Source organism: Pelodiscus sinensis, chromosome 2 (genome assembly GCF_049634645.1).
Source record: "Pelodiscus sinensis isolate JC-2024 chromosome 2, ASM4963464v1, whole genome shotgun sequence".
NCBI lineage: Eukaryota > Metazoa > Chordata > Testudines > Trionychidae > Pelodiscus > Pelodiscus sinensis.
Genome location: NC_134712.1, coordinates 58,048,784 through 58,074,026, shown reverse-complemented (window position 1 = coordinate 58,074,026; position 25,243 = coordinate 58,048,784). Strand labels below are relative to the sequence as shown.

The 25,243-nt window shown below is 44.1% G+C and overlaps 1 protein-coding gene and 1 long non-coding RNA gene across 24 annotated transcripts in view; one reads left to right on the top strand and one right to left on the bottom strand.

Annotated features, from left to right (window-relative positions):
* Positions 1 to 19,010, bottom strand: part of LOC142827044 (uncharacterized) — a 57,033-nt gene extending 38,023 nt beyond the window's left edge. For all 3 annotated transcript variants that reach the window (XR_012901414.1, XR_012901416.1, XR_012901415.1), the window contains exon 1: positions 18,873 to 19,010. This is a non-coding gene — a long non-coding RNA (uncharacterized LOC142827044). The remainder of the gene's footprint in view (positions 1 to 18,872) is intronic.
* Positions 1 to 25,243, top strand: part of SGK3 (serum/glucocorticoid regulated kinase family member 3) — an 85,721-nt gene that overhangs the window by 40,504 nt on the left and 19,974 nt on the right. For 20 of the 21 annotated variants that reach the window (XM_075920603.1, XM_075920589.1, XM_075920599.1 and 17 more), the window contains 4 exons: positions 2,777 to 2,860; positions 7,390 to 7,462; positions 8,647 to 8,722; positions 19,937 to 20,024. In XM_075920603.1, coding sequence (XP_075776718.1) covers positions 2,777 to 2,860; positions 7,390 to 7,462; positions 8,647 to 8,722; positions 19,937 to 20,024 — 321 coding nt within the window. The remainder of the gene's footprint in view (positions 1 to 2,776; positions 2,861 to 7,389; positions 7,463 to 8,646; positions 8,723 to 19,936; positions 20,025 to 25,243) is intronic. The other variant, XM_075920604.1, reaches the window with a different exon arrangement.

Genomic DNA, 25,243 nt, shown 5'->3' with positions numbered 1-25,243 from the left:
AAATGCATAGGGAAAACGTAAAGGATCCTGGCACTTAGAGGTACCTCTTTTCTTGAATGGCTTGAATACCCAACAGATGAAGACAATGTGTCTCAGCTCTAACCTTGAAGGATGTCACCTCCCTGGTATTCCCATCCACCACCTCACAAGAATTGAACACTGTAGTTGCCACTAATGTGGACAAAAAAGGATGTCCACAGAAAATGGTGGGGTGTCCTTTCAAGTAAAAAGATTGAGCCAATTGGTTGTGCTGAACACTAGGCTAAACTACTGCATAGTTGTAGTTTGAGTGTTTTGACCTTTGTAGTTAAATACAGGAGTTGCTTCCTTAGTAATGAAGGCAGATGTGTCTTTAGAAGAAAAAGAAACTGCCCACACTTGATTGGCTGGCTGATTTTGTGACTGTTGGAGGCCTCCACTGCAGATCTAATGTCAGGGAGCTGCATGGTGAAGAATTCTAAATCAGGATCCTTTATAAGTAAGGGTCCCTGTTTCTTCTACCATGATTAATAATTCTTGCAAAGAGGTTTGACTTTTCCTTTTAAAACTCATGTTCAAGTCAGCTTCTGACCCCATCCCAGTGGGAATAGAGATCTGCATGTGCTCCACTTAAAAAATTAGAATTTGTGGGAATACATTTGCCTAGCCATTATTTTTGTGCTTAGCCATGAGGGCTGTCCCATCTATAGTAGCAGATACCAGTAAACAAAGGAAAAACAATACTGTCCATTGAAAACCTCAGCCTCCCTGTTTTGGCCCATTTCTACATGTGTAAATTAAGGCTTGTCTCAGCTGGTTCCCCAGGTAATGCCTGTGGCTGAGCCGGATCAGACTCACTTCATCTGCAGGTAATCAAAGGAAAAGAGTGGTTCTAGCTGACATGGTTAAATCAGTCTGTTTCCCAGGTTCATTCCACCACCCTAACTTAATGCGGAAGTTGCTGGCTCTTCTCTCTATCCCTAATCTGGGGAAGGAAGGAATAACCCTTCATGCAGGCTTCATTGGATCATAGAATCATAGAGCTGGAAGAGACCACAGGAGGTCATCAAGTGCTGCCCAACGCAGGCCAATCCCAACTGGATCCCCAGGTTACATCTTGGTCTGAGTGTTTCCTGACTTAATTACCTTCCTGGGGTTGGCAGGAACAAAGAGCAGTCCTGATTGTGAGTTCAGTAGCTACTTTCTAGAATTTTCAGGCTACGTGAGCAGCACTACATCTGGGAGGAGTGATGCTGGCTGCTCCCTCTTTCCCTCTCAGAATTGTCTTGCTGTTTTTCTGTGCCATGGTGAGCCTAACTGGGGATCCTCCCTTTTCCAGCTGGCAGGCCAGCTAGTTTCTTTAGTCTGTAGAAGGTTCTTTGCCTGGCTCCCTTGGAAAGTAACTCCTCCCTGCCTGACTTCCAGGGGAGTGTTTATAGCCCATGACACTAGCTCATATGCTTTCATTAGTCATGGCAGTGTAAGAGTAAAGCCAAAGATAATACTTGAGAAGAATAATCACTTAACTGTAAATAGTAATTGTGGGTGCATCATCTCTCATGTCTAATTCTGCTCTTTTGGTTGGAGATGGGGATGGGTAAGTTTAACCATGAAAATGGTTAACTGATAAGCCTGGACTTATCGGTTAAAATTCAGTTACATGCTGGCTCCCAGGGAGCAAACTGCCATCCCACAAGTAACCATGTAAGCGTTGAAATTTTCAGCGGCTACTCAGTTACTTACTTACATGCATTTTAACATCCCTAGTTTGAGCATGGCTGAAGCAGAATGGATGTTTATGTAAACAAGCTTAGAGTTTATTCCTTTCTGGAAGCACATATGGCAAACTAATTCTTTGCTAGACTTGATTATCAACCTTGTCCAATAACGATGCACACCAAAAACACTTTTAGGCAGCCTACCTCCGTAGATCAGTAGTGGGAAGCCTTTTTAGAGTTGGGGGTCATACACAAGTGAGAAGCAAAAAGGACGGGAACACTCACAGACGTGGCCTTTGACCGAGAAGAAGAAAGACACTTCCCATATTCCCCTCGCTCACTGGAGCCCGGGGGGGCTCGAGCTAGTAGCTTTTGTTTGCTCGGGCCCTGCGGGTAGAGGAGGCTGGAACACTAGCATGGGCTCCCCAATGCTGAGGGGGGAGCCCTGGGGCTGCATCCATCCCCCAGGCCTGAGATGTCCCCCTGCAATAGATGTTACCTGCAGAGGAGTTGCTTTTACAGATAAGTGATTGCTTTTACAGATAAGCGATTGCTTACATGCTGAATGTACAGCTTTTTCCCGCTTGCCTATTTTCTTGAAGATGTGCTACTCAACAAAACCTGGGTCAAGATGGTGTTCAGTGATAACCACGTGGGTTTGGGTGGGATTTTTTTGGGCTAACAGTAATATGAAGGTTTGCTTCCTGACCATATTTCTGTAAAAGGAGGCCACTTTAATTTTTGTACCATTGCGCTGGACTTGAGGCTTTCCTGATTTCCCGCCCTCCCCACACAAAGTGGACCTGTATCAGTGTTTCAGTATCTAGTAGCAAGATGCTTTTTACTGAATGTGAATTAATCTTATGGAGTTTTAGTAGTTTTACTGATGTTTAACGCACCACTTTAAAAAAAATGAGCATGGTGGAACTAACAAAGCAGGATTTGTTAATCTTGGGTTGATGCTTTCATGAAGTTGTAGTAAGACATGTAGCTTAGTGAGAAATCTGTATTCAAATGTTCCTCCCCCCTCCCTTTTCTGTTTTGTTTTTGCATTTACTCTGCCTTTTGTGTTCCTACAGGTTTACAAAGTGTTGGTTTCTGTTGGTAGAAATGAGTGGTTTGTCTTCAGGCGATATGCTGAGTTTGATAAACTGTACAACACAGTGAGTAAGATGCATTCTAAAGAGTTGCACTAAAATCACACAAAGGAATGATTGTTTGCTATGTTGTGGTTTGAATTCATTCTTTCATGCTGTATAGCTGTTCAACATTAAACTGTCTGACCGTTTTTCACTAATTGCAAGTTGAATAGTTTGAGGTATGTGATTTTTTTTTATTTATTTATTTTGAGATGTTTGGATAAGTAAGTGCATGGTGAGTATTTTTGATATGTCTTTGTTTACTTTTTTCTTTAATCACTTTATTTTGCAAGGAAGTAAATTCTAAAAGGAAACTAGTATATAGGTTCCTGTACTTCCTTGAAAAACTTTATCTGACCTCCAAGTCAGTTAGGAGTTGCCATGATTTCCTGCAGGGGAAGACTTGTTCCACATAAAATAATTATTTGTAGCTGCAGACTTGTGGAAGTTGAGTAGACTTCTTGGGTTTGTGTCATAGAGTCTGCTGCCATGCACACTTAAAGGAGAGCAAGAAGGGTCAGTCCTAGGACAGTGCCAATTTTATTGTCTTCCAAGGCTCTGTGCTTCTTGGGACCCTACTGTCTGCACTCCTTCCTAGGGTATACACACCTAAACTCACTGCCTCCTAATCTTACAAGAGACACTGACCTCCCATGGGCCTTCAGATATATGTGTTTTGAGCTAAATCCCATTTCAGCTTCTGAAACCACCGTCTTTGGCACCCAAGGTAACAGCACTCTGTTCTGTGCATACATCTTGTTTTATCTAGGCTAGGTGACTGAAGTCTGCCTGGGATCCCATCTGTCATATTTTCTCTCCCTGGATCCTATGGGTAGTGTAAGAGGAGTGTAAAGTATCACCCCTTCTGTGGCTGAAAAATGTTCATTAGGCATCATGTAGTTCTCCTGCCTGGATTTTCAGATAATGTAACTGCTATCATGAGAACCCCATGAGAACTGTATAATGCAAGTGTGGGTTCTTAGAGACCTTAGCAAAGGTGAAAAGGGACATCTGCCTCTATTTCTCTTCCTTGCTCCTGAAAAGAATAGAGGACGTGAGACATTCCAAAGGACTCTGCATAGCATGTCAGAGAGGAACTTGCAATGCCAAATGGAGTTGATAGTGAAACTTGCCTGTGAGGTAACTGGAGAAAGGGGCCATCTACTCTTAACTTAGAAGAAGAGAAGAAATGGTATCCAAAACAGATATAGATGTATTTACTGCTGTTTCCACCGTCTAAAAACACCTGGACTTTGTGGAGAACAAGAAGAACAAATGGGAATGTATCTTTGATAAGGTTTTTTTTTTTAACAATATTATTATAAACGCCTTAGTTTTCCAGGAGACACTCTTTCTGTTTAAACCACTGTATTTTCCTGCTCCCTCAATTTTCCCCCCCCCCTTTTTTTGGGCTTCCTGCATAATAGTAATAAATTCTGTATCTACAGACCTCACTGGAAGTCCTTTTTTCAAATTAAGTTTACTCAGTGCCTCTCAAAGGCATGTTACCATTATGTGTCCTTTATTGGTAGGTTAGTTTGCTCTTCATTAGCTAGAGCAAAGTGTCTCAATTGCAGCCATCACCCTAGAGACTCCTTGCTGTAAAGTTTAGCAGACGTTGTGGAGGTTGCTTTGCTGTGGTGTAAACCCGTATCCTGACTTTCAGGCTATACATATACAAGGAGTGACTAAAAAGTCTGAGTGTGAACCTGGAGTGAACGTTCTACCAGGTTATTCTGTAACAGTGATGAGTGGGTAGATTTTTTTTGTTTGTTTTTAGGTCACTGTGGTTGAATTTCGATTTGGGCAAGGATTCACTCTCATAAGCCAGTTTGTTCTTTTCATAAGCCATGACAGCATCCAAGCCCTGGATAGTTTGAAGGTGTTTGGAAATGCATTGGACCCCAAGGACTTCTCTCGTCATAGACTTATCTACAGAGTTTGTCAATACCAGTTTTCTTAGCCAGAAGACAGCTATTTTGTTTGGAGGAATGGGAGTGGAAGGACAGATAAAAGCACACTGGGCAAGGAGAAGAAAAACAGGACTATGTAGTACTTTAAAGACTAACAAGATGGTTTATTAGGTGATGAGCTTTCGTGGGCCAGACCCACTTCCTCAGATCAAATAGTGGAAGAAAATTGTCACAACCTGTGACGTAGTGGGGGTACCTGGCTGGTTTCTATGCTGCTGGCTCTGGGGTAACTAACCCCCACTGGCTGCCGTGGGTACCAGGACCCAGCAAAACAGGATGAGTCACTATGTAAACCAGTACGGCCAGACACCCCCCATGGAGAGGAACAAAGGAAGGTGGAATGCTGCCCTGGCTGGGGGGCAGGGCTGGAGGAGAGTGAGTTTAGTTGCTGTCTGGGAGCATGGAGGAGACAGCCTAGGGAGAGGGGCTGGAGTTTAGGGGCCCAGTCTCCCCCCAACTCAAGGGGGCCTGAGGCATCCTAGCCCCAGCTCTGTGACCAGATTACATCTGTGCTGTATCCTGGAGAGGCAATAAACTTCCTCTATTCCACCGGCTGGTGCAGTCTGTTTGTGCCATTTCGGGGTGCAGGAGACGGGGGACACCCAACGCACCATCACACAACCAAATATACCAAAGGATACAATTTAAAAAAAAAAGTGAACACCTATGAAAAGGACGTGTGTTCACTTTTTTAAATTCTATCCTTTGGTATATATGGTTGTGACAATTTTCTTCCACTATTTGATCTGAGGAAGTGGGTCTGGCCCACGAAAGCTCATCACCTAATAAACCATCTTGTTAGTCTTTAAAGTACTACATAGTCCTGTTTTTTGTTTCAGCTACACCAGACTAACACGGCTACATTTCTATCACTACTGGGCAAGGAGAGGCGGTATAATGAGCCCTCCAGTTGAACTTGTCTCCTACCCAGGTTACAAATTATAACACTGGTAAATTGAGCCTGGACATTTTTATATGCAGATCAGCTTTGTTTCCACACTCCCCTTTGTACTAATCCCAACAAAGGCAAGACTCAGGGCAGAAAAAGTGGTGCTGGTAGTCTGGAGTCCAAATTTTCTGCAAACTGAGCTAGGGATGTGAAGAACTAGTTGACTATCCGATAAGCATTTGCTTATCGGATAGTCAACAGGCTAGTCAACTAGCTGCTCCTCCCCCCCTTACTGCCTCTATCGGATAGAGGCAGCAAGGGAGGGGGGAAGAAGCGGGGATGCTTCAAAGTGGCAGCGCCATTTGACACCCCGTGCTCCATGCGGCGCTGCTGTTTTGAACAGATGCATGCAGCCTGGCGCCAGCTGGAGTGTCCCCAGGCTGCACATGGCGTTTCAAGGTGGCAGTGCCACATGGAACCCAGGATTAGCTGGCAGCGCCACACAGAGCCTGGGGTCAGTGGGGGAATCTCCAGCTGACCCTAGGCTCTATGCAGCACTTGACTAATTGAATAGTCAATGCAAAAAGCTTGGACTCTTTAATTACAGGCAGTCCCCGGGTTATGTACAAGATAGGGACTGTAGGTTTGTTCTTAAGTTGAATTTGTATGTAAGTCGGAACTGGCGTCCAGATTCAGCCGCTGCTGAAACTGACCAGCGGCTGACTACAGAAAGCCCGAGGCAGAGTTGCTCTGCCCTGGGCTTCCAGGAATCAGCTGCTGATCAGTTTCAACAGCAGCTGAATTTGGATGCCTGGGACAGAGCAGCTGGGGCGCTGCCGGGTAGGTCCTGCAGCACTGCACCTCAGCGCTGCGGGGACCAACCCGGCAGCACCCCAGCTGCTCTACCCCAGGTGTCCCCAAATCAGCCGCTGCTGAAACTGATCAGCGGCTGATTCCAGGAAGCCCGGGGCAGAGCAACTCTGCCTCGTGCTTCCTGTAGTCAGCTGCTGATCAGTTTCAACAGTGGCTGAATTTGGACGCCTGGGGCAGAGCAGCTGGGGTGCTGCCGGGTTGGTCCAGTAGCGCCAAGGAGCGGCGCTGCGGAACCAACCCGGCAGCGCCCCAGCTGCTCTACCCCAGGCGTCGTCGGCGAGAAAAGCCTGGTCTGCTGGGGAGGAGGGGGATGCACTAGCTGCGCACCCCCCACCCCCCACAGCAGACCAGGGAGACGTGGGTGGCGGGACCGCCAAGACGTGCCATGGTCCTGCCCGCATCCTCCGCGGCTTTGCTCCCCGTCTCCCTGGTCTGCTGGGGGGGGCTCCCCCCAGCAGACCAGGGAGACGGGGAGCAAAGCCTCGGAGGACGCCGGCAGCGGGACAGCGGGCTTCCCCCCCCCCCCCCCCCCCAGCAGACCAGGGAGACGCGGAGCAGCTTTTCTCGCCCCGGAGGACGCGGGCAGTGGGACTGCGGCGCATCTGGATGTCCCGCCGCTCCCGTCCTCCGGGGCGAGAAAAGCCCCGTTCGTAACTGCGGTCGGATCCGCGTAACTTGGGGAGTGCCTGTAGTCAGTTTCCCAATACTTAATCTCCTTAAACTGAGAGTAAAATAGGCCTACATCAAGCAATTATTTATAAGGTTTTTTCCTCTTGGAGTCCAAATATCTAAGTACCCATATGGTGGTTGTTTTTTAGCTGAAGAAACAATTTCCTACTATGAACCTGAAGATTCCAGCTAAAAGAATATTTGGAGACAATTTTGATCCAGGTAAACTACGACGTTATATTGCTCTTTATTTAGGTTTAAATCTGTCTGTCTTATATGGAATTAAATTTAAATCTATCCAACAAGGACTGCAGTGCCATAGTAGGGCCTTTCCTTGCTACTGAACCAAAGTTAACTTTTTGTTTTATTTTCAGATTAGGCTAGCTATTTTGTGCAAGACAAACTACATCAAAAGTGGAACAAGAAATAAAAATTTTCAAGTTCCCTCTTTTTCCCACCCTGAGGGGAATGAATTTTGTTGTTCACCAATATGGAGGTGATTTGCAACACATGTCCTCCACATTGGTGCACATAACAATTCATGTGGTGGGCTGGAGCCAAAGGGTTCTGGGTATGGGAGGGGGCTCAGGCCTGGGGCAGATAATTGGGATGCAGGAGTGGTGAGGGCTGTAGCTGAGGGAGCAGGCTCTGAGGTGGGACTGGAGTTGTGGGGCTCACGGCTGGGACAGAGGTTTAAAGTAGAAGGGGTTTGGGTTTGGGTGGGGGTGTGGGCTCTGGGATAAGGCCAGGGATGAGGGGCTCAGGACTGGGACTAAGGTTGCCAACTTGGTCAGACCATATGCTATTGTTACAAATGGTATGTGGTCTGGGAGAGTTGGCAGCACTAGCTGGGACAGAGGGTTGGGGTGCAAGGGCTCTGGCAGGGGGTGTGGGCGCTCATGTGGTGCTGGAGCAGAGATTGGGGTGCAGGTGTGTGTAGGGGAAACTGGGGAGGTCAGGGACCTGGTCACTCCAGCCATAGCAGGGTGGGGAATGGGGATGATGGGGCTGGGCGGACATAGCTATATCCAGTTGAAAGGCGTGGCCTACTGCATCGCCTGTGCGAGGCTAAATAAACAGTTGCACAGCTTAAAGGGAACTCAGTTGGAGGGCACACATCTAAGCCATTGTGACTACAAACTTTGAATTCTTGAGGCATGTGCATGTGTTGGGCTGAGTACATTTTTGCTTTTTAAAATACACAAAATACTGAAAAAGTTACATAGAGACTAGAGCTTCTGTTCTTTCCCAGTTCATGTATTTTTCCATACAATATCATGTGCAATCCCAATTAGTCAGACACTTTCCAGTTTACTTTAATGGAAGTTAGTGATGTAAAAATTAAAAACTTATTTTGTATCAATTCTTTGAATTATTATTTCTAACTACTTTCCCCTCCTTCTCAGATTTCATTAAACAGAGAAGAGCAGGACTGAATGAATTCATTCAAAGTTTAGTTAGACAGCCAGAGCTATGCAACCAGTAAGTAGTTTCGCTTCTGCTTTTGTAATGGCTATGTAAATGACACCAAATTCATTCCAAATATGTATGATTGACATTATAAGTACTCAATAGTTGGATACAAAATGTGTTATCCATAATAAATGTAAAATGTTATAATAGAGACAAAGTGGGTGGGGTAATAACTGTAGTAAATCACCTTCTGGATGGACCACTTTGTGTTGGTGGGAAGATACAAGCTTTCGAGATGCTTGGAGCTTTTCTTCATGATCTCTGTGTTGCTCAAAAGTTCTCTGTTCCCCCAACAGAAAAGCTATCCCTTCACCCACCTTCTTTCTCATTTCCTGGGACCAACACAACTACAGCAACACGGCAAGCAAATACTATAATAATAAATTGTGCAAGATGACAATTCTTTCTTTAAAAAAAAAATTCAGAATGATGCAATTGTAATGTAAACACTTGGCTTGCTTTCATAGGTCTTTTCTATGTACAGAATTGACACCTTTTTAATTAAACACCAATTTAGCTAAAGCAGTACAAATCCCATGAGAACACTTACCTGAGATGCTATTCTTAAACCAAAGTTAGTTTAAATCTGGTCCTAATCAATTTAAGTTAAACCAAAATAAATGTGACCTCAATCTTCAACATTGCTTCAATTAGTGTAATTTAGCGAATAAACCCCGAACCCGAGTATACCCCATGGTTTTTCCCTTTTGAGTTTAGGAATCCCTGTATACCCCGCACAGCACATGACTATAGCCCGCAGGAGAGACTCAGGGTGTGTCTAGACTACATGCCTCCTTCGACGGAGGCATGTAGATTAGCCAGATCGGAAGAGGGAAATGAAGCCGCGATTAAAATAATCGCGGCTTCATTTAAATTTAAATGGCTGCCCCGATCTGCCGATCAGCTGTTTGTCGGCAGATCGGGGCAGTCTGGACGCGATGCGCTGACAAAGAAGCCTTTCTTCATCGACACAGGTAAACCTGGTTTCACGAGGCTTACCTGTGTCGATGAAGAAAGGCTTCTTTGTCGGCGCATCGCGTCCAGACTGCCCCGATCTGCCGACAAACAGCTGATCGGCAGATCGGGGCAGCCATTTAAATTTAAATGAAGCCGCGATTATTTTAATCGCGGCTTCATTTCCCTCTTCCGATCTGGCTAATCTACATGCCTCCGTCGAAGGAGGCATGTAGTCTAGACACACCCTCAGTGAATAATGGTACTACAAAGCCCCTTTAATCACCTGTCAATGAGCAGCAGCTGATGATGGTAATGCAAAGTTCCTGTAATAAGCTGTTAATGAGCCACAGCTGATAACGGGGAGCAGTAAGTGTATGTCTACACTGCCACCTTAGTTCGAACTAGGGTGGCTAATGTAGTCATTCGAACTTGCAAATGAAGCCTGGGATTTAAATATCCCAGGCTTTATTTTCATGTTCCTGGGCGCCGCCATTTTAAAATGCCCCGTAATGCAGGAGGAGTAACGGCAGTTCGAATTAGGAGCTTTAATTCGAACTACCTAGCTTGTCGCTGAGGGCAGGTAGTTTGAACTACGGGGCATTTTAAAATGGCGGCGCCCGGGAACATGAAAATAAAGCCCAGGATATTTAAATCCCGGGCTTCATTTGCAAGTTCGAATGACTAGATTAGCCACCCTATTTCAAACTAGGGTGGCAGTGTAGACATACCCTAAGGGATATATAACCCCTTTGAACAACACCACTTATTCAGTAACTGATTTTAACTTGTAGCATTTTAAATTTTTAAAAACTTTAAATCTTTACCCTTTTTAAGCTTTTCAAACTTTTAAAGCTTTTAGATCATAGTGAATGAGAATGCGAAGCCTTTTTTTTCTTTTTTTACTAGTTGCACAATAAAGTAATGTTTTTAAATGTGTTGCCCCGTGCCCGCAACTTGCTCCGGGCTCCTTCCCTTTGTCAGCCCGGGCTGAGAGCCTCCTACCTTGCGCCTCTGCTGGGGATGCCTCTGCCCCCGCTCTGGAGAGTTCCCGGCTGCTGCGCCCCCTGTAAGTTTCCCCTCATTGTTCGGTACCCAGCCCGGCAAAGGTAGTGAAAGGAGGGGGAGGGGGAGAGGGAGGGGATCCGCTGCCATTTCTGTTTTTAAAAAAAACAAACAAACAAACCACAACTACCCTATATAACCCACTCACGACTATAGCCCGCTGAGGGGGGAGGGGTACGGTGCGGGGTTTGTAAAAACGAATATAACACGTGGGTGTTATATTTGCTAAGTTACGGTAACTATGTATACAATCATCCACTAGTTAAAATGATGCAGATCTGAATGCAACCAAACCCTCATTGTTGAGTACATTTAAATTGCTGCTTTCATTCACTTACGCTGGTCTGCAATGCCCATGGAATTGTTCTGCTTTTAGTCAGAAAACAAACATTCTTAAACAGGGAACATACCACAATTTGCAGTATGTATCAGGTACTCTTTCTGCTTCGTGAACTGCATTATGAGGTTTCATAATCCTAAAACATGCACGTCCATTTATGAAGAGCTTTCTGTATACTCTTCCTAGTGACAAGTGGAAAAAGCTTTTATACTTAACAGAAAATCTTTGACACACATTTCCAGTAAAGGAAAAAGTGTTGGCTCATAATGGATTGTATCACTGTTCTCAGCTGCAAAACAGTGAAAGAGCAGTTCTCAAATAATGAATCGCTGGAACATAATCTGTCTTGTCAATGTGTTTAAAATTATTTAAAGTTTTCCTATTTAATAGTTCAAACGTTTTTCCAATGGTTACTGAAACATTTAGTTGTAAAACATTTCAGTTAATAGCTTTTTATATGTATCTTTTTCCAAAGCCAAACACTGGTGAGGATCATAAACTTTTCTTTGAGTGTTGGAACAAACTTTTTGACTTGAAAGTGATGTAAAAAGCTCATGAAGGTTTAACAGGACATATATTGCATTGTAATCAATTTTAAATACTTTAATCTAGTATGAACTATTGTAGTCAAGTGAAGATGAGCATAAGCCACTATTAGAAACTGAAGATTTTAAGATTTGCCATTCCTCTACTCCACCAATAGCTAGTTGTCTACTAAATGTATTTAATGAACAAACAAAGAATAAAAGCTTAGTCCTGTACTCATTAAAGTAAACAGCTACTTCTTTGGGAGAAAGATCAAGCCATTGACATTGTACTGTAGATAGAATGTGATTGAAATGGATTTGTTCATGTGGTGTTCTTGTAATGCTTTGATTCAAATATTAGATGTAAAATATTTCACTGTCTCTCTCTTTGCTGTGATTTTTTTAATGATTTTAAATCAACAGCCACTTTATTTGATTCCTTGTGATCATTCACCTACTGATTAACATAAGAAGTCCACAGCCTTAGTTTTGTCTACCAGTTAATATTAAACAAAAATCAAGCCTTTAGTGAAGTTCTCGTAAAATATACAGACTTATGTCGGATCCGCAGTTACGACCGGGGCTGCCCCAGAGTACACGGACTGCAGGACCTCGCGGTCCTGCCGCCTGTGTACTCTGGGGCTTTCTCTGCATCTCCCTGGTCTGCAGACCAGGAAGACGCAGAGCAAAGCCGCGGAGGGGCTCGGGCAGCCCAGGGGCGCCTGGGCTGCCCGAGCCCCCCCCCCCCCCCACCGGCCTCCGCCCCGCGGCTTTGCAAAGCCGCAGGGAAGCTGGCAGAGGAGCAGCCCAGGCACGCCTGGGCTGCCTCGCTGCCCGAGTCCCCCCGCGGCTTTGCAAAGCCGTGGGGGAAGCCGGCAGCGGGACAGCCCAGATGCCTCGCGGCTGTCCCGCTGCCGGCGTCCTCAGAGGCTTTGCTCCCTGTCTCCCTGGTCTGCTGGTCTCCAGCAGACCAGGGAGATGGGGAGCAAAGCCGCGGAGGACCCAGGCGGCGGGACCGCGGTGCGTGTCGGTCCGCCGCCCGTGTCTTCCTGGTCTGCTGGGGTGGGGGGGGCGCAGCTAGTACGCCCCCTCCCCCAGCAGACTAGGGTTTCTCCGGACGCCTGTGGCAGAGCAGCTGGGGTGCTGCCGGTTGGTCCCGCAGCGCCACTCTGGGCGCTACTGGTCCAACCCAGCAGCACCCCAGCTGCTCTGGTCCTGATTCAGCCGCTGCTGGTCAGTTTCAGCAGCGGCTGAATCAGGACGCCTGGGACAGAGCAGATGGGGTGCTGCTGGGTTGGTCCAGTAGTGCCGAGGAGCGGCGCTACTGGAGCAACCCAGCAGCACCCCAGCTGCTCTGCCCCAGGCGTCCTGATTTAGCCGCTGCTGAAATTGACCAGCGCTGACTACAGGAAGCCCGAGGCAGAGTTGCTCTGCCCCAGGCTTCCTGGAATCAGCGGCTGATCAGTTTCAGCAGCAGCTGACTTGGGGACGCTTGGGGTTCTTAAGTTGATTCTGTATGTAAGTCAGAACTGGTGGTCAGTTTCAGCAGCGGCTGAATCTGGACGCCAGTTCCGACTTACATACAGATTCAACTTAAGAACAAACCTACAGTCCCTATCTTGTACGTAACCCAGGGACTGCCTGTATTCCCATTGGAAACAAACTATTACCCTAGGGGGAAAATGTGGCTAATGTGTCCTGATAAATGGCCTGTTAGACACTTTTTTCTTAATCTGTGAAGTGTACTCTCAATGAGGTAGATTAGTAACATGAAATGAGCTAGTATGTGGGGGAATATAGAAAAATGTTAAGTATTGTGTTACATAGTCTTGGTATAGCGAATTTGGATGACCGCTCCTGGCTTTGGAGAGCCCCGCACTTTGATTAAATTGTGACTGTCCTGATATTTAGCCCTTTGTCATCCCAACCAAAGTACAATTGGGAAGCCATTTGTCTCGCTGTTCAGGTGAGGAGGTGATGGGTGAGCAGGTGGGAGGAAATAAGGTGGGCAGACCGCATGGAGGAGAACAACTGTTGAGACAACAGGGAGGAAGATGAGGCGAACAGTCACTGGGTGGGTGCACTGGGCAGATAGTGAGGAGCCTAGCGGGAAGCCTGATTTGTCCTAGGCCCAGGGCCGGACTAAGGGGTGGGCAAGCTGGGCACCTGCACAGGGCGCCAACCGATGGGGGGTGCCTGATGTCAGCACGCCCGGCTCCTGCAGCGCCGGCCCGTCCCCGTGGCGCTGGCCAGCAGCACCCTTCCCCCCATAGCCGCGGGGGCTGTGCACCAGCAGTGGTGGCCGGGCCAGGCCGGGGAGCACATGCGCCATGTGCCCCGGGGGCAGTGCCGCACGCCAAAATGGCTCGGGCCAGCCCTGCCTAGACCACATACCCCTTGTGGGAGGTCCCTGATGCTGTGTGAACTCCAATAAACTTTGCAGCTCTAATCTGTATGCCACATGATGCATTAAGACAAGGACCAATCTCCTCCTGGCCCTAGAAAAAGCTTCTATCTATAATACCGGGAGGAGGATGCTGGATGAGGGGATGCTCTGCGACTGTGGGGCCTGTTTCTTCTCTTCCCTAGCATCACATATCCAGGCAGCATTCCTCTGGGCAGTGTTCACTGGCTCCCTGGACAGCTTCAAGGAGTAGTGGGTGCTGCCTGAAGTTCTCTGCTCGGTGTCCCCATCCAGTTCCCTTGTTTTAAACCTATAACCTGCACCCCTGGCCCTGTTTTTCATCATTTGTTCCCTGTAATCTGTTGAGTCCTAGGTCCAGTGGTCCCTCCCACAAGCCTGGGGGAGAAACTTTTAGAAGTGGGTGGGCTTGCACTCACCTACCTCTCCCAAAAAACAAATAGTGCTTTGGCAAACCCAGCAACACCAGTAGTATGGGGAATATGGAGAACTTTTTCCCTGTTCCAGCAGGTCCTTATTTTGGGTCTGTTATTTTGTTCTTTGACTCTTGTACCAGAAGCAAACCTCCTTGTTTCCGCATATTAGCCATCCAATTAATGTAAAGTGAGTTAGAAAGATACTTACAAGAAATTTCATAGTGATCAATTGTGGATCTTTCTCTGCAGTATTGATTACTAGCACCATTGCCAAAGATGGGACACAAAGCTATATGGACTGTTGGTTTGAGCTAATATGTAGTTCCTTTGGGGATTATCTTCAGACTCCCAATTTGTACTGTTCAGCTTTTAGAGAGAATTTTCTCTCCCCCACAGACTACAGGTGGTCTTCCCCCCCCCCCCCCCCCCATAAAGGTTCAGAAAATATGGAGAATGTGAACTAATATTTCTGCCTTGATTCTTAATCTAGAATAGGAAGCAAGGAATTCTTCTGTTCATACAGTGGAGCCCTAATCCATTGAGCAGCTCTTTAAATTGGGCTGTCCTCCCCCTCAGCTGTAGGCCTTTACTGAAAAGATAATACGTGCAATTGTCTATCTGAACATTCTTTTAAGAAGCAGCTTAAAACCAAGTGCATAAAATAGAATGCATTAAAGGCTTAGCATAGTTTAAAAATAATTCTAATAGCTCCTTAAGGAAAACTAGAACACAGCATACCACCTCTAGGTTACTTCATGATGGCAGTGTTCTGTGTGTGAATTAAACTGCCAATTTCTGCAGTGAGAGACATGAACAATAGGCATTCTAGAAAAGAAATTGAATCATTGGGGCCTCATGGTTCCAGCATCAAGTGAGAAACATTTAACACCACTACATCATAGAATCCCAGTCTTTGGGTTTTTACTGCTTTCACATAGCTGTGATCTGTCCATCTCCTACACTGCTAAATCGTACTGCTTCAGGCTCATGTTTTCTAAAATACCACAGGTCAGCTTACCTGCTTTTTCACTGTTCATCATATTCAAGAAGGATTTATTTTGAGCTGTGGGAGCTCATCACTGACAATAAAAGACATCTTTTTTTCTGCATAACATTTTTTATAAGCGTTGGACTTGGCAAATAGTTAACAGAAGGCAGTGGCTAATGTAAGGTATTTAGGTGGAGGCTTGGTGCAAAACAAGCACAGAAGATAATGCATGGGACTTCTCCATCTAAAGATGACTCTCTGATGCTAGTGGTTCTGCAGTTATTGTTACCTTAACCCTGTTTTAAAATCCAGAGGGATATTCTGCTAGTGTATTATGTTAAATTTATTTAGTGCCTCCTTTTTTAAATTGAGTATTTAATTCTTTTGGTTAATTTAGTTATTTGAGCCTACAGGAGCAGTTTGTATAGTTGTTTTGTAACATAAGTCTACAAATTCATATATTGTACAAATATACAGTAAAACTTACAGTAGCTAGATAAATGGGCTCCAGTCTTGCTTAAGGGCTGAAGGTGGTACTGTGACACAACTAATATATAACATGCAGTAACAATTCTGGAATTGTTACAATGTCTTGTGACTGTAACATGGGTCAACTTAAGCCTCTGGTCATCAACACAAACTAGTAGTTTGGTGCAATTTTGAACTTCCATGTTATTTCATGAGTGCACAATATAGATTCACTGTGACATAAAAGAATGTGTTGTGTGCTATGCATTGGTACATAGGTTAGGTAATGTTAATATCAATAACTTACAATGCCTTTTAGCAGGCTTTCAGTTGTTGTTTTAAAGAATAAAGGTAATTGGGGTATTGACATATTAAGATAAATTCTTTCAAATGGGGACTTTGTCATTCCATGTCTGGTATGAAATGCCAATGACACTTCTGGGTGGTATAAAATGGTGTAAAATTTAAGAGGGCTGAGGGAACTAAATGGAAGTGCTGATGGGATCTTGCTGCAGATGTCATGTATTCAACGCTATGTACTAAACACTATGTACATGTGACTCTCTCTGTTAAGTACAGAATGTTGAGAGGAGCATAGGATCTAACTTGACAGTCTCAGAAGACAGAAATCCTTGTCTGCTACTGAATGCAGGGATTTCTTTACATAGAGATTTGCCAGCACCAAAAATGCAGTTAAAATACAGGATTTTACCCATATGCATGGCGGGGGAGGGGGGGATAAAGTATATAATACCACTTATCCAGGATGTGCTTTAGAACAGGGGTTCTTAACTTTATTCTTTCTGACTCCCCACCCAACATGCTATAAAAAACACAGCAGTCCACCTGTGCCATAGCAAATGATTTTCCACATATAAAAGCCAAGGCTAGCTTAGAAGGTAGCAAGCAGGGCAGTTGTCTGGGGCTTCACACCATTGAGAGAACCATGAAGCTACGTTTCTCAGGCTTCTGCTACAGCCTCAAATGACAGGGAACTGGGACTCAGCCCTAAGCTACAGCCTCAAATGACAGGGAACTGGGACTCAGCCCTAAGCTACAGCCTCAAATGACAGGGAACTGGGACTCAGCCCTAAGCAGGAGGTTTTAGACCACTGTTTCTTAAACTTTTTAAGACCGAGGAACACCAAAAAAAGGGTCAGGGGGACAAAGGGTCAGGGGGAAAGTTACTGGGGGGAGGGGGGAGTTTGCCTGTCTCTTTAAGGGTGGCCATTTTGAATTCTGTTCTCCATGGCACACCAGTGTGTTGGGAACACAGTTTAGGGAACACTGTTTTAGACTTCCTGTAGCCCAGGACAGAAAGCTAATGCTAGTCCTACTTGGTGGCGCTCCCAGGGAGCCCTAAACCCTGGTTGAGAACCACTGTTTTAGGTTATATAGAATAAACTGACATTATTTGTAAGGTACAAATTCCCATTAATTTTACATAACTGAACATGACACATTATACTGAAGGTGTTAGAAAGGAAATTGGTTTTCCGCAGTATTGCACAAGATAACAACCAATTACAATTACTGCTGGTGGAGGAGGTGTAAAGCTTAGTTTCCATTCATGTAGTTAAGTGTCTTCACTGAACACCACCTGCAGTCTTTTCACATTCATTTATATTTTAATATGGCAAGTCATTGCAAATGAAAAAATTATATGTACTGTAGGGATGTCAAAAAGTAGTTGACTAGACTCTTAACCAATAAACCTAGGGTTGCCAGGTGTCTGGTTTTGAACTGAACAGTCCAGTATGTGAGCTTTCTGTTTGGGAGCAGGTGCAGAAATTAGTGATGCCTTACACACACGCTGCTGCCCCCATCAGAGGCGGCAGGGGAGGATGCTGCAAGGCAGCATCTATCTGCAGGGGGTCCAAGCTCCCTATGGACAGAGACTGCTCCGCATTCTGCAGAGCAGCCTCTGTCCATAGGGAACTTGAATCCCCCATGGACAGGGGCTGCTGCCACCCTGTGCTGCTGCCGCCGCTGTAGCAAAGGCAGCAGCGTGGGGTAGCAGGGGGCTCCCCAGGAGTGGGGCTGGGAGCGCATTGGCTGCCAGCCCCGCCTTCAGGGACTATCAAATAGTTGTATAACTGCTAAGTTTTCATGTGGTTACACAACTAGGGATGTTAGATAACGAGTATTTGAATAATGTACTGCATGTGTTGGTGTACATGCTCAGCTAAAAAGAAGCTATGTCTACACTGAGCTAAGTGTTTTTCTGTTTGCATGGAGAAAGAACGTAAGGAAGTGCTTAGTCATACCACAAGAACTAGGGGGCCACCCAATGAAATTGATAGGCAGCATGTTTCAAGCAAAAGTATTTTCTTCACACAACACAGAGTCATCCTGTGGAACTCTTTGCCAGAGGATGTTGTGAAGGCCGAAGCCTATAACAGAGTTAAAAAAAGAACTAGTTAAGTTCATAGAGTATAGGCCCATCAATGACCACTAGCCAAGATTAGCAGGGATGCAAAACCATGCTCTGAAGAGTCCATAGCTTCTGTTTGCCAGAAGCTGGGCATAGTGACATGGGTTAGATCACTTGATGTTTTTCTCTTCAGTTCATTCCCTGTGGGGCATGTGGCATTGATCACTGTCAGAGAGGAAACTCAAGCTACATGGACAATTGATCTGACCCACTATGGCTGTTCCTATGTTCATAGACATACCTGTGCTCTCTCTCATCTGGGTTAATGCACTAAATAACATCACTGCAACAGCATGTGTAGCTACCTGTACAGAGTACAAGCCCACCTGAATCCTATGGATATATATTCAGCTCCTGTAACCTGTACTGCCACTGCCCAAGCTACCCTCAGCTTGTTATGCTTAAACTAAGCACATAAGATCTTTTATAGGGGAAGAGGCAGTACGCCGCATTTATTGAGAATACAACAGTTGCATATGCTTTTCAATCACTCACACACACAAACACCATGCATACACAGTCCTGCCAGACGATTTCATAGTTACCAGTCCAGAGTCTGTATCAATCTCGTGGCCAGCTAGATTGAACACAGAGGGGAACAGGGCCTTTGTCTGTCAATCGATCTGATGCTCCTCTAGAGTTGGTGGCAAGATGAACCCAAAGTTCCATAGCAAGGCACCCTGCTTTTACAATCCTTTTCTCTGTTGAAGTCTCTGGATTTTGCTGTGTCAGTCTGTGACCAGTTACTGTTGTCTTGGTGATGTTAATCATTCCCAAAACGTCTCCAAGAGGCTCATCCTGTCCTGGATTGTTCATCAGTTGTTTGTAGGGATGCCTTCACCTTTAGAGATGTCAGTCTCCCAATCTGATCAATTCTTGACCGTGGGTACGCACTGATGGTTCTTCTGATACCGATATGTCTCTTCGCAGTCTGTCTTTTACGGTTTGTCTTCACCCCGCATTCTCCCCCTTCTCTCTTGACCATCTGGCTCTAACGATGACCTTCACACCATATCTCATTCATACAAACAGTCATTCACAGAGTTACAAACAGCAAAATTTTATATTAAACAAAAGCAAACAGCATCGTAAATTGCCTTACTAAATTTTGTAATTAAAACAATTCACACTGAAGGCTCGGGCCTTCAACACTCCTCTAATCTCAGTGACATAGACACAATATAAGATCCTATCTCTTTACTTACTAAACTTTTATCTATCTATAAAAAAAAAATCTTACTAATTTAAATGTAATAATATGTTACCTTACATTACTACATTATTAAACCTAAAAATACAAATATAAAAAGGATAAACTTTCAATCCTAACAAGCTATGCTGTTTTTCGTGTGTCGGCACAGGTGGGAGTTAGCATAACTATATGTCTATATGAGCTGGGTATTATACCTGTATCTTGTGATGTGGGCAGAGTGAACATCCTGCATTATAATTCCCCATAAAACCAATTTGCTGGTAGGGTTTTTGTTAATTATCAGATTCATATTCTCTGTAAGTTTGTATTATTATGCAAGAAATTCTCATTCTGTAGCAATGTGTAGCAAATTCATTTAGATTACTTGTTTCCTAATAGTTTTAATTGTATTTCTAGCCCAGATGTCAGAGCATTTCTTCAGATGGACAATCCAAAGCATCATTCAGATCCATCTGAAGATGAAGACGAAAGGAGCAATCAGAAGGTAACAAAAGTCTTTTAGAATTGAGTAGAAGAACCGTAATCATGCACTTTTAGACAAACTGTAGCTGTCTAAGAGAAGTTTCATATGTATTGTAACTTTCAACAAAATGCACTTTCTCCTGTACCTTTCCAATGAGGTTCTCAGTTGTCCCCTAAAATATGAACAACAAAGACAGATACCACTGACAGGAGTGGACATGATTGTTAGATCCAACAAGTGTTAACAGTCTCCATCTCTCTCATTTGTTGGGGCTGCAAGAGCTGCAGCTCAGGTTACAGTCCATGTAACATCACTGGTTAGGTCTTCCAAAGACCTTGCCAGAGATATCAGCTAAGAGAAGAATTGAAGGGTCAAATAGTTAAACATTTAATTACTAAAAAAGGAGACTCTAATTTAAAGTTTGAAGTCATTTTAATATACAGGCAGTCCCCAACTTACGAGGATCCGACTTACGTCGGCTGAATCAGGACGCCTGGGGCAGAGCAGCTGGGGTGCTGCTGGGTTGCTCCAGTAGTGCCGAGGAGCCGCGCTACTGGAGCAACCCAGCAGCACCCCAGCTGCTCTGCCCCAGGCGTCCCCAAGTCAGCTGCTGCTGAAACTGACCAGCGGCTGACTACAGGAAGCCCGAGGCAGAGTTGCTCTGCCCCAGGCTTCCTGGAATCAGCCGCTGATCAGTTTCAGCAGCAGCTGACTTGGGGACGCCTGGGTTTCTTAAGTTGAATCTGTATGTAAGTCAGAACTGGCGTCCAGATTCAGCCGCGGTTGAAACTGATCAGTTTCAGCAGCGGCTGACGCCAGTTCCGACTTACATACAGATTCAACTTAAGAACAAACCTACAGTCCCTATCTTGTACGTAACCCGGGGACTGCCTGTATTATGATAGTGCAAAAAAATTAATTTGGTTCACAGTTCACCTTTAATACTGTGAGGTTTCAAACCTCAGTCTTTTCTTAAAGTCACTATATTAGTTTTAGAATTGTTCTAGTCTCTCAAAGTCCATTTAGGAGTTGCTATCTTAAGAACTTCTAGTTACAATGTACTGCTTTAAGAATTGGTAGGAAAAATTCTCTTGCTGGGTAGAATAATTAAATTATTTTCATCCTTTCTGTGTGTCATGTCCTAATAGCAAAGAATTGTTTGCACGCCAAAGTCTTATGGCTGGATTCAGCATCCACAGAGTCAGTTTTTTCCAATATATTTCACTGGGCATGGAATCTACAATTGTACATTAATGAATTTTCCTGGGCCCTAACTGATAAGATCAGTTTCCTGATGTAGTTTTCAGTGATGCACAAAGTTTTGGAATCTTCTAAATCTACAAATAAATGTATATTTTCTTTCTACACTGTTCCTTGCATAAACCCCCTACTTTTCACTTAGTAGGCAGAAGAATTAATCAAATTTACAATAGTACTTTGTATCAGAGGGGTACTTTGGTGCATTCTCAATAGAAATGAGGGCTTCATTTTTTTTAATTTCTTGGATTTTTATTTATCTTAAGATTTCTATTACAGTTGTGGTGATAAATGCTAACAATCTCAATAATGGATGTATGTTTTCTGCTTACTTTATTTTATGATGAATGAAAAATTAATGGGCACTAATCATAAGTGGAATATTTTATTATTTTCTCCAGTCTTCTGTTCTATCATGGCACAAATATCCTATACATTTTTTAAAAAGAGGGAAAACTGATCAGATCATATCTGTAGTGAAAATGTGACTACTTCTTGCAATATTCATTTATTCCACTGATTAATTACCCGGACAGTAAGTTTTTCCTAATGCCCTACCTATGCTGCCCTTGTTGTAAATTAAGCCTATTACTGCTTGTTCTCCTTGGCTTCCAAGGACAGGATAAATTTTTCTCTCTCCTCCTTGTTAACCATCTTTTATGTGCTTGAAAGCAGTTATGTTCCCTGTGTCTTCTCTTCTCCAGACAAAACAAACAGTTTCTTTCAGTCTTCCTTCCTGGGTTGTTTTCTAGACCTTGAATTATTTTTGCTGCTCTTCTCTAGACTTTGTCCTATTTGTCCATATGATTTCTGAAATGTGGCAGCCAGAAATGAACATGGTACATCAGTTGAGGCTCAGGATGTTAGGGATAAATTGCCTAGGGAGGTGTTGGAATCTCCATCATTAGAGATTTTTCAGAGCAAGTTAGACAAACACCTGTTTGGGTGGTCTAGAGTACCTAGCCCTGATTCAAGTGCAGGGGACTAGACTAGAAGACCTCTTGAGCTTTCTTCCAGTCCTTAAATTAAATACAGGCATATGTTGAGTATGTGCTGCAGGACACTTCCCTAAAGATTAAATGAACCAGGCTTATTGGTTAATTCTAACGGTTACACACATCCCGCTCTTTGCTGCCTCGGTATCAGTGGCAGCAAGAGGGGGGGGCATGGTGGGAGTTGGTGCCCATGGGCAGCCAGCTTTTAAGCCAGCTCCTCGTGCATGCAGGCTCCTACAGAGCCTGCCTGCCTCTGATAGAGAGGCAGCAATGCAGGGAGTCGGGGGGAAGGTGGAAGCCAATACACATTGGAGGCCAGCTTTCAAGCTGCCTCCGTGCATGTACCAGCTCCTGCACAGCCTCCTCACCCCCCACTACTGCCTCTGAGGCAGGAGTCAGTGCTCATGGGGAGCTGCCTGACCCCCTGTGTGTAAAGGTATGGCAGCTAAATACCCAGATATGTGATAATTAACATCCCTAGTTGAGGCTTAATCAATGTAGAGTAGAAGAATTACTTATTGTGTTGCAACACTCCCATTAATACATCCCAGAAAGATGTTTTGTGTTTTTATTTTGCTTTTTTGAGCAGTATTACACTAACTCATATTTTAGCTTGTGGTTACTATGACCCTGAGATCACTTTCCACGGTACTCATTCCTAGGTAGTCATTTCCCATTTTATATACATGCATGATTGTTCCTTCTTAAGTGGTGTACATCACACTTGTCCTTATTGAATTTCATCCTCTTTACTTCAGACCATTTTCCTGTTTGAATTTTAATCCTATCTTCCAAAGCATTTGCAATCCCTCCGAGCTTTGTATCAACTACAAACTTTTAGTGTACTCTCCATGCCAGTATCTAAATCGGGGCTACTCAACACGCATCTGATGGGCCACGTACGGCCCTCGGCTCATTTGTTTGTGGCCTGTAGGTGGGAGCCAAAACAAAAAAAGTAGTCAATAGAATGGTCTTCTGTTGATTATATGTTTTAGTAGTTACATTCATGGACTCTCATTGCTCATTAAAAGTGATGTCATATGGGTGGAAATCGGGTAAATATTGCATTTTATTAATATCAGCAGAACTGACTTAAATGGGGACTGTGTATTGTGATGCTTTAATCTTTGTATTTATGCCCATCAGTGTGACAGAAGCTATTTGCATATATATTTGCATGTATATGCAACAACACTTAAGTTGCAGCCCTCAGCATGTGCTGTGAGTATCATTGTGGCCCCCGGGGCTTCCAAATTTGAGTAGCCCTGATCTAAATCGTTGACTAAAGATATTGCCAGAACTGAACCCAGAACTGATCTTTATGGGATCCCGCCTGTTATACCCTTTCAGCTTGACTGAACTCTAGGAACAGTTTTCCAACCAGTTATGCACCCACCATAGAGTAGCTCAATCTAGGTCATATTTCCCTAATTTTTTTTCTGAAAAAGTCATGTCACAGTATCAAAAGCCTTTCTAAAAGAAGATATACCACATCTACTGCTTCTCCCCATACTCTGGGCTTGTTACCCTGTCAAAGAATGCTATCAGGTTGTTTTGACATGATTTGTTCTAGACAAATCAGTGCTGATTCTTATCACCTTAGCTTCTAGGTATTTGAAAGTTGATTTCATCATTATTTGCTCCATTAGGGTACCCACGTTGGTATCTACTGATCTGTAGGGCTCTCCTCTAGGAGGAATGTGATTCCCATTACTGCTGGGAGCCAGTGCCCCGCACTGGCAGCTCCTGCCAGCTGTGTGGCTATGTTGCCACCAACCACGGCAACTTCTGTCTGGGGTCTTACCACCCTGTTGGCGATGAGGTTAGAGGCAGTACCGCCTCATGGTGAAGAGGGACTGCCAACATGGGGCTGTGGATCCTGGCAGCAGTAGGACCACATTCCTCTCTGTTGGCTGAGGGTCTCTTAGGAATAGAGCCGTACAGATCAGCAGATATCTTCATCATTGGGTAGACATTAGTATTTGCGCAGGGATTCTCATTTTCATTGGCTTTCGTTGTTAGATATCCAATTGCCACTAAACTTTTTGGCGAAAACTGAAACTCATTTAGCACTTCTGGCATTTCCACACTTTCTGTTTGTTTTTTTCCTCTTCATTGAGTAATGGGCCTACTCTATCCTTGGTCTTCCTTTTGCTTCTAATGTATTTCAGAAACGTTTTCTTAATCATGTACCATAATTTAGTGTAGCATTTTCCCTTTTGCTGCTTGAAGCAAGTTTCAAACATCATAATTTAGTTGAGAGCTTGTTGTTGAAAGCTCTGAAATGGTTGTCTGGCTCTGTTTGTTTTTTTGTTGTAAGCATGACTAGTCAATAAATGTTCAAGGTGCTTAGTTTAGATCAGTTTGGGCCACACTTCTGGTAGAAATTAAAACTCAACCAGTAACTAGTCTGCTTACTAGATGAACCTAACCAATAAATTAAGAAAAAGGTAGAACACACAAAATATGTAGCAACTCTTTTGAAAATTACAGGTAACTCATAAAAATGGCAAATTTAGTTTTCATAAAAATGTAAATACAATGCATAATTAACTTTTTTTTTTTTTTATAATTCAGTGCTGAATTGTAATTATTTCCAGAGTCCTCTTCTGTATTTCTACATTCCTACAGTACCTTCGATTTTTGTGACTCTCCTATTAACTTCGTCTTTTCCCCTGTCCCCAAAACTTGTTGCAAACTAAGTAGGTTTTTCCTTGGGTCAGTCAAGGAAACAAATTTTGGGGAAACTGATTTGAAATGAGAAGAGCATCTTCCTCTCCCTCTAATTTATATGCTGTGGGTGTATACTGGCATTGGCAACATCCTTGCAGTTACTGGAATTGGAATAACTAACTTGGTGTCAGATTATCAAAGGTTGTCAACAGGTTAACACAATGTCTTTATTGGGGCTGGCATAAACAATGTTTGTTTTGCTAATATTATTGGCAAGCATGCAGTGGATTTAAAAAATTAAATAAATATTCAGAG